General features: G+C 38.8%; 1 protein-coding gene across 5 annotated transcripts in view; it reads left to right on the top strand.

The window, feature by feature from the left end:
• The window catches only part of FBXO22 (F-box protein 22), a 38,782-nt gene extending 25,197 nt beyond the window's left edge, over positions 1 to 13,585 (top strand). For 3 of the 5 annotated variants that reach the window (XM_047737969.1, XM_047737970.1, XM_047737972.1), the window contains exons 6-7: positions 8,396 to 8,561; positions 11,599 to 13,547. In XM_047737969.1, coding sequence (XP_047593925.1) covers positions 8,396 to 8,561; positions 11,599 to 12,016 — 584 coding nt within the window. In that variant the 3' untranslated portion in view covers positions 12,017 to 13,547. Of the gene's footprint in view, positions 1 to 8,395; positions 8,562 to 11,598 lie in introns of all 5 variants that reach the window. The other 2 variants (XM_047737968.1, XM_047737971.1) reach the window with 2 other exon arrangements.
• The last annotated feature ends 3,923 nt before the right edge of the window (positions 13,586 to 17,508 follow it).

The raw sequence follows: 17,508 nt of genomic DNA, 5'->3' as shown, positions 1-17,508 counted from the left end.
ATTTCCTGACTTGTTAATTTTAGCCATTCTCACTGGTGTGAGGTGACATCTCATGGTGGTTTTGATTTGTATTTCCCTGATGCCGAGTGATATGGAGCACTTTTTCATGTGTCTGTTGGCCATCTGGATGTCTTCTTTGCAGAAATGTCTGTTCATGTCCTCTGCCCATTTCTTGATTGGATTATTTGTTCTTTGGGTGTTGAGTTTGCTAAGTTCTTTATAGATTTTGGACACTAGCCCTTTATCAGATATGTCATTTGCAAATATCTTCTCCCATTCTGTCAGTTGTCTTTTGGTTTTGTTCACTGTTTCCTTTGCTGTGCAAAAGCTTTTGATCTTGATAAAATCCCAAAAGTTCATTTTTGCCCTTGCTTCCCTTGCCTTTGGTGATGTTCCTAGGAAGATGTTGCTGCGGCTGACGTCGAAGAGGTTGCTGCCTGTGTTCTCCTCGAGGATTTTGATGGATTCCTTTCTCACATTGAGATCCTTCATCCATTTTGAGTCTATTTTCGTGTGTGGTGTAAGGAAATGATCCAATTTCATTTTTCTGCATGTGGCTGTCCAATTTTCCCAACACCATTTATTGAAGAGGCTGTCTTTGTTCCATTGGACATTCTTTCCTGCTTTGTCGAAGATGAGTTGACCATAGATTTGAGGGTCTATTTCTGGGCTCTCTATTCTGTTCCATTGATCTATGTGTCTGTTTTTGTGCCAGTACCATGCTGTCTTGATGATGACAGCTTTGTAATAGAGCTTGAAGTCCGGAATTGTGATGCCACCAACTTTGGCTTTCTTTTTCAATATTGCTTTGGCTATTCGAGGTCTTTTCTGGTTCCATATAAATTTTAGGATTATTTGTTCCATTTCTTTGAAAAAAATGGATGGTACTTTGATAGGAATTGCATTAAATGTGTAGATTGCTTTAGGTAGCATAGACATTTTCACAATATTTATTCTTCCAATCCAGGAGCATGGAACATTTTTCCATTTCTTTGTGTCTTCCTCAATTTCTTTCATGAGTACTTTATAGTTTTCTGTATATAGATTCTTAGTCTCTTTGGTTAGGTTTATTCCTAGGTATCTTATAGTTTTGGGTGCAATTGTAAATGGGATGGACTCCTTAATTTCTCTTTCTTCTGTCTTGTTGTTGGTGTAGAGGAATGCAACTGATTTCTGTGCATTGATTTTATATCCTGACACTTTACTGAATTCCTGTACAAGTTCTAGCAGTTTTGGAGTGGAGTCTTTTGGGTTTTCCACATATAGTATCATATCATCTGCAAAGAGTGATAGTTTGACTTCTTCTTTGCCGATTTGGATGCCTTTAATTTCCTTTTGTTGTCTGATTGCTGAGACTAGGACTTCTAGTACTATGTTGAATAGCAGTGGTGATAACGGACATCCCTGCCGTGTTCCTGACCTTAGCGGAAAAGCTTTCAGTTTTTCTCCATTGAGAATGATATTTGCGGTGGGTTTTTCATAGATGGCTTTGATAATATTGAGGTATGTGCCGTCTATCCCTACACTTTGAAGAGTTTTGATCAGAAGGGATGCTGTACTTTGTCAAATGCTTTTTCAGCATCTATGGAGAGTATCATATGGTTCTTGTTCTTTCTTTTATTAATGTGTTGTATCACATTGTTTGATTTGTGGATGTTGAACCAACCTTGCAGCCCTGGAATAAATCCCACTTGGTCGTGGTGAATAATCCTTTTAATGTACTGTTGAATTCTATTGGCTAGTATTTTGGCGAGAATTTTTGCATCTGTGTTTATCAAGGATATTGGTCTGTAGTTCTCTTTTTTGATGGGATCCTTGTCTGGCTCTGGGATCAAGGTGATGCTGGCCTCATAAAATGAGTTTGGAAGTTTTCCTTCTATTTCTATTTTCTTGGAACAGTTTCAGGAGAATAGGAATTAGTTCTTCTTTAAATGTTTGGTAATATTCCCCCGGGAAGCCGTCTGGCCCTGGGCTTTTGTTTGTTTGGAGATTTTTGATGACTGTTTCAATCTCCTTACTGGTTATGGGTCTGTTCAGGCTTTCTATTTCTTCCTGGTTCAGTTGTGGTAGTTTATATGTCTCTAGGAATGCATCCATTTCTTCCAGATTGTCAAATTTGTTGGCGTAGAGTTGCTCATAGTATGTTCTTATAATTGTCTGTATTTCTTTGGTGTTCGTTGTGATCTCTCCTCTTTCATTCATGATTTTATTTATTTGGGTCCTTTCTCTTTTCTTTTTGATAAGTCTGGCCAGGAGTTTATCAATCTTATTAATTCTTTCAAAGAACCAGCTCCTAGTTTCGTTGATTTGTTCTATTGTTTTTTTGGTTTCTATTTCATTGATTTCTGCTCTGATCGTTATGATTTCTCTTCTCCTGCTGGGTTTAGGGTTTCTTTCTTGTTCTTTCTCCAGCTCCTTTAGGTGTAGGGTTAGGTTGTGTACCTGAGACCTTTCTTGTTTCTTGAGAAAGGCTTGTACCGCTATATATTTTCCTCTCAGGACTGCCTTTGTTGTGTCCCACAGATTCTGAACCGTTGTATTTTCATTATCATTTGTTTCCATAAATTTTTTCAATTCTTCCTTAATTTCCTGGTTGACCCATTCATTCTTTAGAAGGATGCTGTTTAGTCTCCATGTATTTGGGTTCTTTCCAAATTTCCTCGTGTTATTGAGTTCTAGCTTTAGAGCATTTTGGTCTGAAAATATGCAGGGAATGATCCCAATCTTTTGATACCGGTTGAGACTTGATTTAGGACCAAGAATGTGATCTATTCTGGAGAATGTTCCATGTGCACTAGAGAAGAATGTGTATTCTGTTGCTTTGGGATGAAATGTTCTGAATATATCTGTGATGTCCATCTGGTCCAGTGTGTCATTTAAGGCCTTGATTTCCTTGTTGATCTTTTGCTTGGATGATCTGTCCATTTCAGTGAGGGGAGTGTTAAAATCCCCTACTATTATTGTATTCTTGTCGATGTGTTTCTTTGATTTTGTTATTAATTGGTTTATATAGTTGGCTGCTCCCACGTTAGGGGCATAGATATTTAAAATTGTTAGATCTTCTTTTGGACAGTTCCTTTGAGTATGATATAGTGTTCTTCCTTATCTCTTATTATAGTCTTTGGCTTAAAATCTAATTGATCTGATATAAGGATTGCCACTCCTGCTTTCTTCTGATGTCCATTAGCATGGTAAATTCTTTTCCACCCCCTCACTTTAAACCTGGAGGTGTCTTCGGGTTTTAGATGAGTTTCTTGTAGGCAACATATAGATGGGTTTTGTTTTTTTATCCATTCTGATACCCTGTGTCTTTTGATTGGGGCATTTAGCCCATTCACATTCAGGGTAAGTATTGAGAGATATGAATTTAGTGCCATTGTATTGCCTGTAAGGTGACTGTTATTGTATATTGTCTCTGTTTCTTTCTGATCTACTACTTTTAGGGTCTCTCTTTGCTTAGAGGACCCCTTTCAATATTTCCTGTAGAGCTGGTTTGGTATTTGCAAATTCTTTCCGTTTTTGTTTGTCCTGGAAGCTTTTAATCTCTCCTTCTATTTTCAATGATAGCCTAGCTGGATATAGTATTCTTGGCTGCATGTTTTTCTCGTTTAGTACTCTGAATATATCATGCCAGCTCTTTCTGGCCTGCCAGGTCTCTGTGGATAAGTCTGCTGCCAATCTAATATTTTTACCATTGTATGTTACAGACTTCTTTTCCCGGGCTGCTTTCAGGATCTTTTCTTTGTCACTAAGACTTGTAAATTTTACTATTAGGTGACGGGGTGTGGACCTATTCTTATTGATTTTGAGGGGGGTTCTCTGAACCTCCTGGATTTTGATGCTTGTTCCCTTTGCCCTATTGGGGAAATTCTCTCCAATAATTCTCTCCAATATACCTTCTGCTCCCCTCTCTGTTTCCTCTTCTTCTGGAATCCCAATTATTCTAATGTTGTTTCGTCTTATGGTGTCACTTATCTCTCGAATTCTCCCCTCGTGGTCCAGTAGCTGTTTGTCCCTCTTTTGCTCAGCTTCTTTATTCTCTGTCATTTGGTCTTCTATATCGCTAATTCTTTCTTCTGCCTCATTTATCCTAGCAGTGAGAGCCTCCATTTTTGATTGCACCTCATTAATAGCTTTTTTGATTTCAACTTGGTTAGATTTTAGTTCTTTTATTTCTCCAGAAAGGGCTTTTATATCTCCCGATAGGGTTGCTTTAATATCTTCCATGCCTTTTTCAAACCCGGCTAGGACCTTGAGAATCATCATTCTGAACTCTATATCTGACATATTACCAATGTCTGTATTGATTAGGTCCCTAGCCTTTGGTACTGCTTCTTGTTCTTTTTTTTGTGGTGAATTTTTCCGCCTTGTCATTTTGTCCAGATAAGAGTATATGAAGGAGCAAGTAAAATACTAAATGATGGCAGCAACCCCAGGAAAATATGCTTTAGCCAAATCAGAGGAGATCCCAAATCGTGTGGGGGGAGAAATGGAATAAAAAGGGGTTCAGAAAGAAAAAAAAAGAAACTATTAAAAAAAGAAAGCCAATAAAAAATATAAAAAGGAAAAAATATATATATATTAGATAAACTATTTAAAAAACGTTAAAAAAGAAAACGGTAAAAGTTAATAAAATTTAGCAGAAGAAGAGAAAAAAAAATTGAAAAAGAAAAAAAGATTAAATTAACTGCAAGGCTAAAGAATCATGGGGAGAAAGCCACGAGTTCCATGCTTTGCTTTCTTCTCCTCTGGAATTCCGCCGCTCTCCTTGGTATTGAAACTGCACTCTTTGGTAGGTGAACTTGGTCCTGGCTGGGTTTCTCGTTGATCTTCTGGGGGAGGGGCCTGTTGTAGTGATTCTCAAGCGTCTTTGCCCCAGGCGGAGTTGCACCGCCCTTACCCGGGGCCGGGCTGAGTAATCCGCTCGGGTTTGCTGGGTTTGCTTTCGGGAGCTTTTGTTCCCTGAGCGCTTTCCGTAGAGTTCTGGAAGACGGGAATGAAGATGGCGGCCTCCCGGTCTCCGGCCCGGAGGAGCCGAGGGCCCGGTGCCCCACTCCTCAGTGTGCCCTCAGAGAACAGCGCCCAATTACTCCCGTCACCCTGGCCTCCACCCGCGCTCCAAGCTGATTGAGCCTGCGACCGGTTCAAGGTAACCCCGAGTTTAGAGCTTACTCCTCGGCTCTGTCTCTGTAGCCGGCTTCCCTGTTCTAATACCTGTAAGCTCTGGGACACTCAGACACCCCCGATCCTTCTGTGACCCTGTGGGACCTGAGGCCGCACTGACCCCGCCTGGGCTTCACCCCAGTTAAGCCTCTGGAGCGATGTCCCTCAGTGGAACAGACTTTTAAAAGTCCTGATTTTGTGCTCCGTTGCTCCGCTGCTCGCTGGGAGCCGGCCCCTCCCACCGCGGTCTATCTTCCAGTCGCTTTGGATTCACTTCTCCGCCAGTCCTACCTTTCAGATAGTGGTTGATTTTCTGTTTCTAGAATTGCTGTTCTTCTTCTCTTCAATCTCCCGTTGGATTTATAGGTGTTTGCAATCTTTAGATAAGCTATTTAGCTGATCTCCCGCTATCTGAAGTAGTCTCAGCCTGCTACTTCTCTGCCATTTTGACTCCTCCCTCCTTATTTTATTTATTTTTTTTATTCTCCTTTTAGCCTTCTAGTAGATCATAGCCATAATGAATTTATATTCTGCCTTATTTGAAATGAATTTAAGGCAGCTTACACAGATAAATATACATACAATCAGTAGAGGAGTTCTGAATTGAGGGACATGTGTAGGTAGAACACAGTGAAACCGGGGTTGAGGACAATTTACGAAATTTATACCATTAATACTTGCTAGAGGTGGTCCAAAGGTTTGGCTGAGCCAGAACAAAAAAAAGCCCAGCCCTTCACATTTTTCGAGAATGGAGATGAATTGTACTGGATTCAAGAAGTTTCTTATGTCACTCTCTGAGCACCAGTGGCATCACCCCAAGTGAGATTTCATAAAAGCAGTTATTGGGGCCAAACCAGTGAGGTCTGCTCATTGAGCTTTCTGCTTTATCTAAGAATGTTTAGACTCACTAAAGGAATGGATGGCCCACATGTTCTTTAGGCACTCACTCTGCTGTGACTTAGATCTTACAGCTGGATTTCAAGTAACAGCAAACTGGAGATTGGGCTGGGTGGTCATCTGCCCAACAAGTGGCTGAGCTGGGGAAGTGGCTAACGTGCTTTCTTGGAAGTTGAAAGATCTAAGAGGCTTGTCCTGGGTAGAGGGCCATCGTTTGCCCCACAGAGGTAAACTGAGACAAGGCTGAAGGCAGTGCCAAGACTGACCTCAAAAAGAGCTCGGTGGTCTTCTCAGGCAAGTGTTCTTTAGGCATTTCAGTTTTGAGTGGCAAGGGGTTTGAGTTGTTTCTTCCTTCTGTTGCATATCTGAAGCTCCAGATGGTCTGTTGGGCAAATACAGACCCAATCTGCTCTGTCAGCCAGCCATCCGTAACTAAGGTGGATTTGTTCTCTAAAAGTTGGGGTAGGGGGAAGTGATGGTAGTTTCTCAGTTTGGGTGTGTGTGACTCAGTAGTAGAGCAATACCACTGGAGGAAGATGTGGAAAGCACTGGCTGTGTGTTTGTTAAATAAATGAGGGTGGCAGATGAGAATGCTTATTAGACAATTATACAAGAGGGTCTAGAGGTTAGAAAACAGTAGGGAAGGCAGAGATTTAGAAGCTTTAGGTTTCTGAAACTTAAAAGTTTGAGAGGAGGTGTGCATATTAATCTAGAGCCTACCATGTTACTCTCCTGGGCTGGTCACTTTTCTGGGAGTAGCAGCCTTACTTGTAAGTAAAACTAGACAGTTGATCCCACAACCCTCTTCCAACTCTGAAAATTCATTTTAGAAAAGAAAAAACATTCTCTCCAAATGTGCTGCTCTGGTCTTTGTGGGGAAAAAAGATCTTTTAGTAATGGTTTAGGGTATATGGAATCATGAAAGTACTGGATTTGTATATTAATATCCTTTTCATTCTCCAGATCAGTGATTTATTACATAGAGAATTAAAAGTGGACCAGAGGAGGTTTCCCTTGATAAGTCATTATTTGGTGTAATTAGTCATTCCCCTGCCCCACACCTCAGTTTCCTTAAGTGAGCCTTATTTCTGATGACCTTCATTTTAGGTCTGTCAAGATTCAAGTCATGTGGCTGACTCAGTGGAAACAGGAGTATGAGTTAGGTATTGGCTTTTTTTTTTTTTCCTGTCCAATTATGAGTTTGATAATGCCAAAAATTTTCAAATTGATAGTCTTAAAGTGCCCAGAGGCTCAGGTGAAAGCTGAGGAGTTTGTTGGGGAGTGGAGGAGTACAGCAGTTCTCCTGTTGGGCTATATCGCCCCCTAATGGAAGCTGCTTTTTGTCCATATGCTGCAGAATTGAACATTTTCCTGCTTTGGAAAGAGTTTGAAATCCATATTCACTCCCACCCCCTCTTCTAGAAAAGGTGCATTGGGCCTATATATTTTCATGATGTATCAGTTTCCTGGGGCTGCTGAAACAAATGACCACAGACGTGGGATCTTAAAACCACAGAAATGGATTCTGTCACAGTCCGAGAGTATGAAATCAAGGTGTTGAAAGGGCTGCACTCCCTCTGGAGGCTTTAGGGTGCATCTCCTTTACTTCTTCCACCTTCTGGTGGGTATTGATATTCCTTATGGTTGCATCACTTCAGTTTCTGCTTCAGTGGTCACATTGCCTCCTCTTATGTCTGTGTCTCTTGTATATCTCTTCTAAGGACATTTATCATAGTATTTGTAGATCCTGCGTGGATAATAACAGATAATCTCATCTCAAGATCCTTAATCACATCTGCAGAGAACCTTTTCCCAAATGGGTTCACATTCATCGGTTCCAGAGATCTGATGTGGATACATTTTTGGGGTGACCACCATTAAACACACTACAGGTGGTTGGCACCTTTTCTTTTTTTTTCCAGATCTTTATATTATCACTGCTGCTAACTCTGTTCTGTGTAAACCATTGATCCCTTTCATTCCAGGTGGTGGCCTGTATAGAGATGGCTTATATCGTGCTCCACCATGGGTGCTGCTCAGTCCCACAGCTGCTTCCTTATTTGTGTTGAGTGTGGGTTGTATTATTTTCAGTAGCCATTTTGTTCTTTTTAATGGGGAAAATTAATGGCAGCAAACATTTTGAGCAGGGTTAAAGTTTGTAAAGAAAATAAAAAAGGAAATAGGATAGCTTCAACTCTATATTGCCCATAACTAGAAGTGCAAGTCATTAGCAGAAACATTTCATTTTGTAAAAATGTAGAAAATAAGATTGTAATAAAATTTGATATACTTGTTTTAAGGCTATCTTTAATTGTTGCTCTTCTTTCCTCTGCAGGTCTTTTAGATAACCCTGAGCTTCGTGTGGTCCTGGTATTTGGCTATAATTGCTGTAAGGTGGGAGCCAGTAATTACCTGCAGCGAGTTGTCAGCACTTTTAGTGATATGAACGTCATCTTGGCTGGAGGCCAGGTAGACAACCTGGCATCGCTGACCTCTGACAGGTATATCTCATGTGCTTCTGATTTCTCCTATACATGACCAGAAATGCTCTCAGGTTTTTCTTACCTTGGGTTTTTCAAATACATGTTTACAGAATTGCTGAGCTAACAGTTCATTCCATTTTAAAATACTCCGCATAATTCTGCTTACAGTTAAAGAATGAAATTTTCATGTTGTCTTCTAATAACTTACTCTGAATTGGATTCATATTCTTCTCAAAACTGATTTTCAGCAGTATCTACTGGTATTTCCCGACAGCTCTGTACTCTATACAACCACACTATATTGTGCTTTATAACTTTGACACTTTATATTTTCTTTAGTGATCACTTCCTCTGTAGTTCTGTTTTCTCCTCTAAAGGAAGCACATGCTTAAACAATGAATCTTCATGATAAAACTTCTTAGAGCCTCTGATATGCCCGGTGCTATGGAAATCTAGAGGGAATGACAGTTCTCAAATCTGTTCTGTGGAGCATCTTGGACACCTATTGCTATGACTTGGCACACATTTTGGGAAATACTAGATCTTTTTGAAAGGCTTCTTGATTTTGTTACTAAGGCTTTTTTGCTTTTGAAGATGAAAAATATTTGCTTCAGCTATCTTGGGAGCTATTACTCCCTTTGCATTTTGAATAAGAGTTTGTAGTATTTTTTGAGTTTGAGCTAATTAAGTGGAGATGAATATCCAAAAGCAAGAAAATGAAAACCTCTTATCCCCAGATGCTTCCTGCAAATACTACTATTCATTTCTCACTATATTTGTGTTTAGTACTTGGATACTAGAGTAGTGAAATGGCAACAGATGTTAAGAGATCAGTCTTTAAAAGCAGTGTAAATCATCCCGGTTATAATTTCCCTTCTGGAAGTCTCTACCAATGGATCAGCTACAGCTGGTCAGGGATCAGGGGAAGCAAATACAGATGACTCTTAAACAATGCAGGGGATAGGAGTGCCGATCCCTGCACAATTGAAAATCCATGTATAATTTGTGACTCCCCCAAAACTTAACTACTGATAGTCTACTGTTGACCAGAAGCCTTACTGATAACATGGTCAGTTAACACATATATATATATTCTTACAAGAAAAGCTAAGAAAAGACAATGTTATTAAGAAAATTATTTACAGTACTGTACTTGTCAAGAAAAATCCACATGTAAATGGACGCATGGTCTTCAAGGGTCACCTGTAGCTAAGTCGAGGTCCCTGGACTGCTGGTGAGGAAGATGGAAGGAAAGCAAGTGCTCTGAATTCTGCTTAGAATTCTGCTTAGAATATCCGACATTGGATTTCATACATAAATACACCTAATTCTCAGTAATTACATGTGCATTATTTCTCCTCTTACCTGATTTTCTGTGTCTTTGCTTATACCTCTAAATTGTATAAAATGGGGCAGTGATGATTTAATACTTCATTTACCTTTGAAATGCCAGTCTCAGACCAGACATACAGAGTCTGAGATGTGAGCCTGTTAGCATGGTCAGGGGTCTGTTCATCATTTTTTTATACCTGTTGTGGGAAATAGCCCTCAAGAATTGTTACTTTTAGTGTGGTCTTCCCATTGTCAGTGGGTAAGAGAAGCCATTGCGTAAATCAAAGCTCCACTTTAATAGTGTCCAGATACCACCTTGCCAGAAAAACAAAAGGTAAATCATTCTTTAAGGCAGGATATTGACAGTATATGTTGCAGTGGTATGCCAAAGAAGAGATGTAATAAAGGAGCAGTGGAGGACTTCAGAAGGTGGATTCTCCTCAGAAACCGGTTTTGCTACTAAGCTAGTCTTATTATCTTAGTCACTTAAGCTTTTTGAGTTAAATTTCTTGTTAGCCCAGTGAATCTTGCCCATTTCATCAACTAACGTGTTGGTAAACATGATAGAAATACAAGGTATTTGTTTTTCCCCTGTAGGTGTTCACTATATTGTGCTTTATAACTTTGACACTTTATATTTTCTTTAGTAAGGATAAAATATTTCCTTAAAAAAACAGGCAAACATAAACAAAACATGTTTTTACCTTTAGGTTAAGCTGAATTCTATGTTGAAAGTAATAAATAAGACACAGGAATGGAATCTCATATCTTTATGGGCCAAACAATATAAAGCTGAAACTTCTGGAGTTACATGTTCTTTTTCTTTTTCTTTCTTTCTTTTTTTTTTTTTTGAAGATTTTATTATTTGTTTATTTGACAGAGAGAGAGAGATCACAAGCAGGCAGAGCAGCAGGCAGAGAGAGGGGGGGAAGCAGGCTCCCTGCTGAGCAGAGAGCCTGACGTGGGGCTTGATTCCAGGACCTGGAGATCACAACCCGAGCCGAAGGCAGAGGCTTAACCCACTGAGTCACCCAGGCACCCCTGGAGTTACATGTTCTTACTAAAATTATCATCCATGATTAAATATCTAATATATCTTTTTTAGAATGTGACAGCTGAGGGTGGGGGGAGAAAGATACCAAAACATGTAAATAATACCAGAAAGCTTCATTTAATTGATACTGTCATGCATATGAATAAAACTTTTAAGATTAATTTTAAGAAAGTGAGATAGTTTTAAGGACACTTTATATCTAAGACCAGGATGGTTTTCAGAAATCTTTGTGGAGATGCATTTGGCCCTTGAATTTGTGACTAAAAACATAGTTCCTTCTTCACAGATCTGCTTCCCTGCATTCTTTTAAATGTATTCATAGTTTAATTTTTAATCCCTATTACATAGCTTTTATCTGGGAAGGTGAACCTCAGACTAGGTTTAGGTCTTAAAGTCAGCAGCTCCTAACCAGCAAATCAGGAGTTTTATTTTACACTTTAAATTATAGGGCGCCTGGGTGGCTCAGTGGGTTAAGCCTCTGCCTTCGGCTCGGGTCATGATCCCAGAGTCTGACTGCTGGGCGGGGAGCCTGCTTCCTCCTCTCTCTCTCTCTCTCTCTTTCTGCCTACTTGTGATCTCTCTCTGTCAAATAAATAAGTAAAATCTTAAAAAAAGAATTATATATTTTGTTTTATGATGTATCACTACACTATTCTAATTTAATTACAGACACCCTCTGGATATTGATGCCACTGGTGTGGTTGGACTGTCATTTAGTGGACACCGAATCCAGAGTGCCACTGTGCTACTCAACGAGGATGTCAACGATGAGAAGACCGTTGAGGCTGCAGTGCAGCGCCTTAAAGCTGCCAACATTCCAGAACGGAATACCATTGGCTTCATGTTTGCATGTGTTGGCAGGGGCTTTCAGTATTATAGAGCCAAGGGCAATGTTGAGGCTGATGCATTTAGGAAGTTTTTTCCTTCTGTTCCTTTATTTGGCTTCTTTGGAAATGGAGAAATTGGATGTGATCGCATAGTCACTGGGAACTTTATATTGAAGAAGTGTAATGAGGTGAAGGATGATGACTTGTTTCACAGCTATACAACAATAATGGCACTGATTCATCTTGGGTCATCTAAATAAAGTCTCCTGTAAAGTGGCTTTCACAATATATAATTTTCAGGCTCTGCCTTTCCTAGAAAATGGAAACTGGGATATGTGTATTTCAAAAAGAAAAAAAAAAGAGAGTAATAACTTTATATGTTAATCAGTTTTGTAACTTTGACTCTCTAAAGATTATATTAGGGGTAGTTTTAACAAGTTAGTTGAAGAATAACTTTGTATGTAACATAACAGAAACAGAATTGAGAGCTTTTGCATCATGAGGCATAGCCCTGATTACGGCTGTATTGTACCTAATGCTGTGTAATTTGACTTCATAGTCTTCTGCATAGGAAGATTGAAAGAGAATTCATCAGTAGGATGGAGATTTAAGACATTCCATGGCTACCTCTGCATTGTTAGATCTTTTAGCAAAATCATGAAAACATTTTTTCTTCCTTAATGAAGGAGGAAAAAAAATACATGGATACCTTGAGAAATCTTTCTCTGCTTAACAATTCTACTGATTTTTTTCAGAAGCTGTAAAAATTTTTTAATGAGTTTTTACTTACTTGATAAAAATTAAGTAACTATTTTTGTCCTACTACCCTAAAATTGCTTAGTCAAATAAGTTGCCAAGACTAATCAGTATTTTGTTACTTTATAAGGAAGAAATTTTCCTTTTCCCTCAATGAAGAAACTGTAAGAGAAAATCCTTTTCTTCACCAAGTTCTATATAGCTAACTGGCAGACCAGACCATTATATCACCTTATTTTGGTTTTATACCAATAAAACATACCTTGTAAACTCACTCAGACAGTGTTTTGTATGTCATTGCTTTTGGTGAGTGAATGATGGAAGTAAACAATACTTTTGAAATGAAAACCCAGAATAGTAGTTGTCAGGTAGTAAATTCTGCCATGTTCCCAGCAGAATGATTTGTAAGCTTATATTTTTAATTACATTAATATCTATATGTTCAGAGAACACCCAATTTTTCCCAGTAACCTTTCTTCACATAGTGATAGAACATTTGATTTTCAGCTAGGCACATGCCTACCATAACAAAGACTGCATTTCCCAGTGTCCCTTGCCATTGACTGTTTTTTTTTTTTTTTTTTGCCCCTTCTTGTGCTTGTTGCTTAGAAGTGGATCAGGTAGTGAGACATCTTGAACTCTCCAGAAGAGGCAACACTTGGGGAAGAGAATCACACAGAAAGAAGGGTTCTGGGTTGCTGTACAATTTAGTTTAAGTGCTATCATATGTGGCCTGGATTACGTGTCTCCAGACAGTCTTACAAGATCAAAGTTAACATCAATCTTTTCTCAGCCACCGTTCTTCATTATAACCGATGTTTATATTAACTTATTTTACCTAATACAGTAGATGTCTAATGTATGCCACTTTTGTAGTGGTCAGTGGTTCTAATAGAGCAGTAGAAAACCTGCAAGGTAAAGTGAAATGAAAAGTATTAACCTTCCTGCTTTTCTGTTTTTAATCACTTTCCTCAGTTTTTACATTAAAAGGTTTGCTCTTGCTGTATATGTATATGATAAAAATACTTAAATGTTTATTGTGTGGTTATCCTAAATCTTAATTCCTAAAGAAAGTCCAAACAAAAGTTTTAGAGCTTTTTGTCTGTGAATATTAATATCTAGCCTTTGTTTAGTTGTTAAACTTTTCTATTATTTGACATTGGTTACCCATTATCAAATAGAAAATACTCAAAATTCAAGTCTTTGGATATGCTTACATAGCACATAAGGAAAATGCTTTGTAAATTTTCCTAGTCTCTGATATTAACAAGAGTTATTTGAATAAGATGAAAAAGGATTTGAAAAACTAAAAATATGAACAAAATGAGCATGATTGAACAGATTATTTTATTTTTCAAATTAATACTCAGAATATTTTGTAAATTCTCAAAGGAGAGTCTGCTGCAGGATCATTTCAGTATGATATTTGGTGTTATGGGATCCCTTTGTATATCTGAGCTTTGGGGGCTTGTTAGAATAGTAAATTTATTTGACTACAAGGTTGCAATTTTGGTGCAGAATAGAAGGGAGAAATTGACTCAGTAGAAACAAATTTAGTATTGATGAAAACAAAAGCCATCTACACTGCCTCTAGAGGTCTTGACATTGCATGAAGGGGAACAGGAATTTACCCAAAGTTAAAATGAAATAATTTTGAGGACCTATGTTAAACAAAAACAAGCATTAAAGGTTAATTTTTTCAGCTAAAAACACATTAAATTCCTAGAAATGTCAACTTTCTTTGTCATTTCTGAAACTGGAGAACAGATCATACATGATACAATACATGAGCATAAGAGAAGGAACGATTTACTGTCTTCATACACTGAACCGCCTTCTCTCAAGTGATGATCAAACAGGATGGTTTATTTAATCAAGACATTTAAAATACTCCTTTTTATGGTCTCACAGCACAATCCTGCTGTAATTTGCTCCGTAAAAGTCTGCTTCAAGGAACTATATTTCCATTCCCTTTATTAAAGCAAATAGAACTAAACTCCTTACAAGCCATCTGAGAGAAAGGAAGGAAGGCAGACCTTGGGATTAAAACCTAGAAATAGACACACTGCATAATGACATAATAATCTACTGTGATCTATCTAAGGAAGGGCATTCTGTAGGCCACTTCACCAATTACAGTTCTCTCAACTTTGCCTAAAAATTGATCATTAGCAAACATAGCAATTTCTCAAATTTGTAAAAGAGGCCAGATAGCAAAAGCTTTGCCAGTAATTTATATTGCAAGTTTAACACATTGAACATGCAAAGAATGTAAAACTTGAACAAATCTAAAAATTTTCTATGCATTCTACAGAAATTTCCAAGAAAAAAATAAAACTGCCTTTGTAATTTTGTGTCCGCACAATGTAACCTAGATAATCACCACCATAAATTCAGATTTAATAGAAACAGAAGACTTTAAATCTTCTTGTTTGGAAATTGTGAGGTTTAATTTTCATTTGTAGAAGTTGGGTAGGAGGCTGCTTAATGAGAATCCTAAAATGACAAAACATAGTAAGCATTAGTAATAACATCCTTGTTAAGAGATCAAAATATCTATGTTATGTGAAGAATGTTACCAGAAAGTTATTTTTAATAATGGTCCTATGTGACTAGGGGGAATCTCAAGATGGCAGCAGAGTAGGGGACCTTGTTTCATCTGGTCCCTCGAATTTAGCTGGATATCTACCAAACCATTCTGAAGACAAGATTCAACCCGAGATGTAAGAAGATTTCCCTGGATCTCTACTACTCTTTGCAAGGTAGGAGGTGCGAAACCTTGAATCTTCGGGGGAAATACCAGGAGGTGTGTGTGTGTGGGGGGGGGGGGTGTGTGATATAACACCAGAGCATAAAATCAGGACCTTTAGAAATCTCCAGTGAGAGATGTCCCTTTCTGAAAAGGGCACAGGAGATGAACAGAGCAGAATTCTAGGTGGATCAATGTAGTCTCAGGATTCCAGGAGACTCAGAACAGGGAGCCTGAACCGATAGAGTGCCCAAGCAGTGGAGCGGGGAGACTGGTTATGGTCAGCGAGCCCAGAAGGGACTCTCAGCTCCAGTCACCATAAACCAAGAACTGGGCCAGTAGGGAGACTGCTCGCTGAGCACTCTGAAAAGGACTAGAAAGTACAGGCTGCTTAACATTCCAGGGGAGAAACGAAATGGCTTGTGCCCATGACAGGGGAATAGTTCTCAGGGCGTCGTGCCCCTGAAAAGACACTGGGGTGGCACCCAGGTGTGACCTGGGAGCTGCACATGTAAGTAGGTGCACATGTAAGCCCACAGCCGCTCACAATTGCAAAAGCACAAAGCTCAGAGACACCTGTAGGTCCCTGGAACTCCCCCAGAAGAGTGGCAGCAGGTGCAAATAGCGTGAGTGCAAATAGGGTGAGTCTGTGGGGTTTGGTACACACAGAAGTGGAGATGGTTTGATCTAGAGGGTTTATTGAAGAAAAGGCACCACGACCTTGTGGCTCTGGGCCAGAGATTACTGCACGGGCATATTTGCTCTGACCCTCTAAAGAGAAGTGGAAAGCTGAAAGGAACAAAAGCCACACAAAGTACCAGCTCACATTAAGCCCAACCCCCTGACAGAGGGTGGGGCAACTCCATTTAGGCAAAGATGCCTGAGAAGCCAAGCAGCAGGCCCCTTCTCCAGAAGAGAGGCTAGAAGAACAGGTGAATGACAAGCTTATTTCCCACAGGACTGTAAAACTCCAGCACCAGGAGAATATAATAAATTGAGCAGAAAGTGTTTGCTCACGTTTTGTTTATACTTCAGGCTAGTTTTACATTTCTTTTTTGTGTCTTTTTTTTTCACCCTATTCCTGTTTGAAATAGATTTTTATTTATATTTTTGTTACTTTTTAAATTTTTATAGATTTTCTAGATTTATGCCATTTTATAGATTTATGCCCCATACTAGTCCATTTTTCACTCTTGAATAGAGTGCAAAGAAATCAGAAATTATATATATATAATTGAATAATTTTATCTTGACATATATATATAATTTCTGATTTCTTTGCACTTTTAGGATATAGTATCCTCCAAAACAGACAAAAAAAAAAAAAAAAATCAATCAGGAACAGGTAGATCCCTCTGCCTTGTCCACCCTGAGAGATAATTGCCTTTTTAAAATTGTTTTGAATCATCTTGGCTTTGTTTGCATATCTGGTAGCTTCCAAACACTTCGGAATTTTTCTAGGGTGTATTTCGCTTGGATCATGATTGATATTTTGAACTCTGTTCATTTGCTGAACTATCCCTTGACAGAATGACTAGGAGAAGAAACTAAACTCTCAACAAAGAACCAGAGATAATGGCTCTGACACAACTAATGGATATGGATATAAGTAAGATGTCAGAGACAGAATTCAGGATAGTAATAATAAAGTCAGTAGCTAGGCTTGAATAAAGCATTAGTAACAATATAGAATCTATAAGGGCAGAAATGAGATCTAATCAGGACAAACTTAAAAATGCTATGAATGAGATGCAGTCTAAATTGGATGTGCTTAACAGCTAGGGTAAGTGAGGCAGAAGAGAATAGGTGTTGTAGAAGACAGGCTGATAGAAAGTAAAGAAATTGAGGAAAACTGGTATAGGCAGCTATGAAAAAAGTTTTGGAGAAATTAATGATTCCATGAAACATTCCAATGTCAGAATTATTGGGATCCCCAAGGAGGTGGAGAGAGAAAGAGGACTAGAAGGTATATTTGGGCAAATGATAGCTGAGAACTTACCTCTGGGGAAGGAAACAAACATTCCTGTCCAAGAGGCACAGAAGACCCCTCCCAAAATCAATGAAAATAGATAAACACCCTGACGGGCGTGCAAACCCATAGCCAAAGAAACTATCCTAAGAGCAGCAAGGGGGAAGATTTCTTAAGTACAGAAGGAGGAACTTCAGAATAACATCAGACCTATCCAGAAACCTGGCAAGCCAGAAAGGCCTGGCAAGACAACCAAGAAGAATATGCAGCCAAAAATA

Source organism: Lutra lutra, chromosome 7 (genome assembly GCF_902655055.1).
Source record: "Lutra lutra chromosome 7, mLutLut1.2, whole genome shotgun sequence".
Lineage (NCBI taxonomy): Eukaryota > Metazoa > Chordata > Mammalia > Carnivora > Mustelidae > Lutra > Lutra lutra.
Note: the sequence above shows the minus strand (reverse complement) of the source record. Positions and strands in the feature narration are given on the sequence as shown.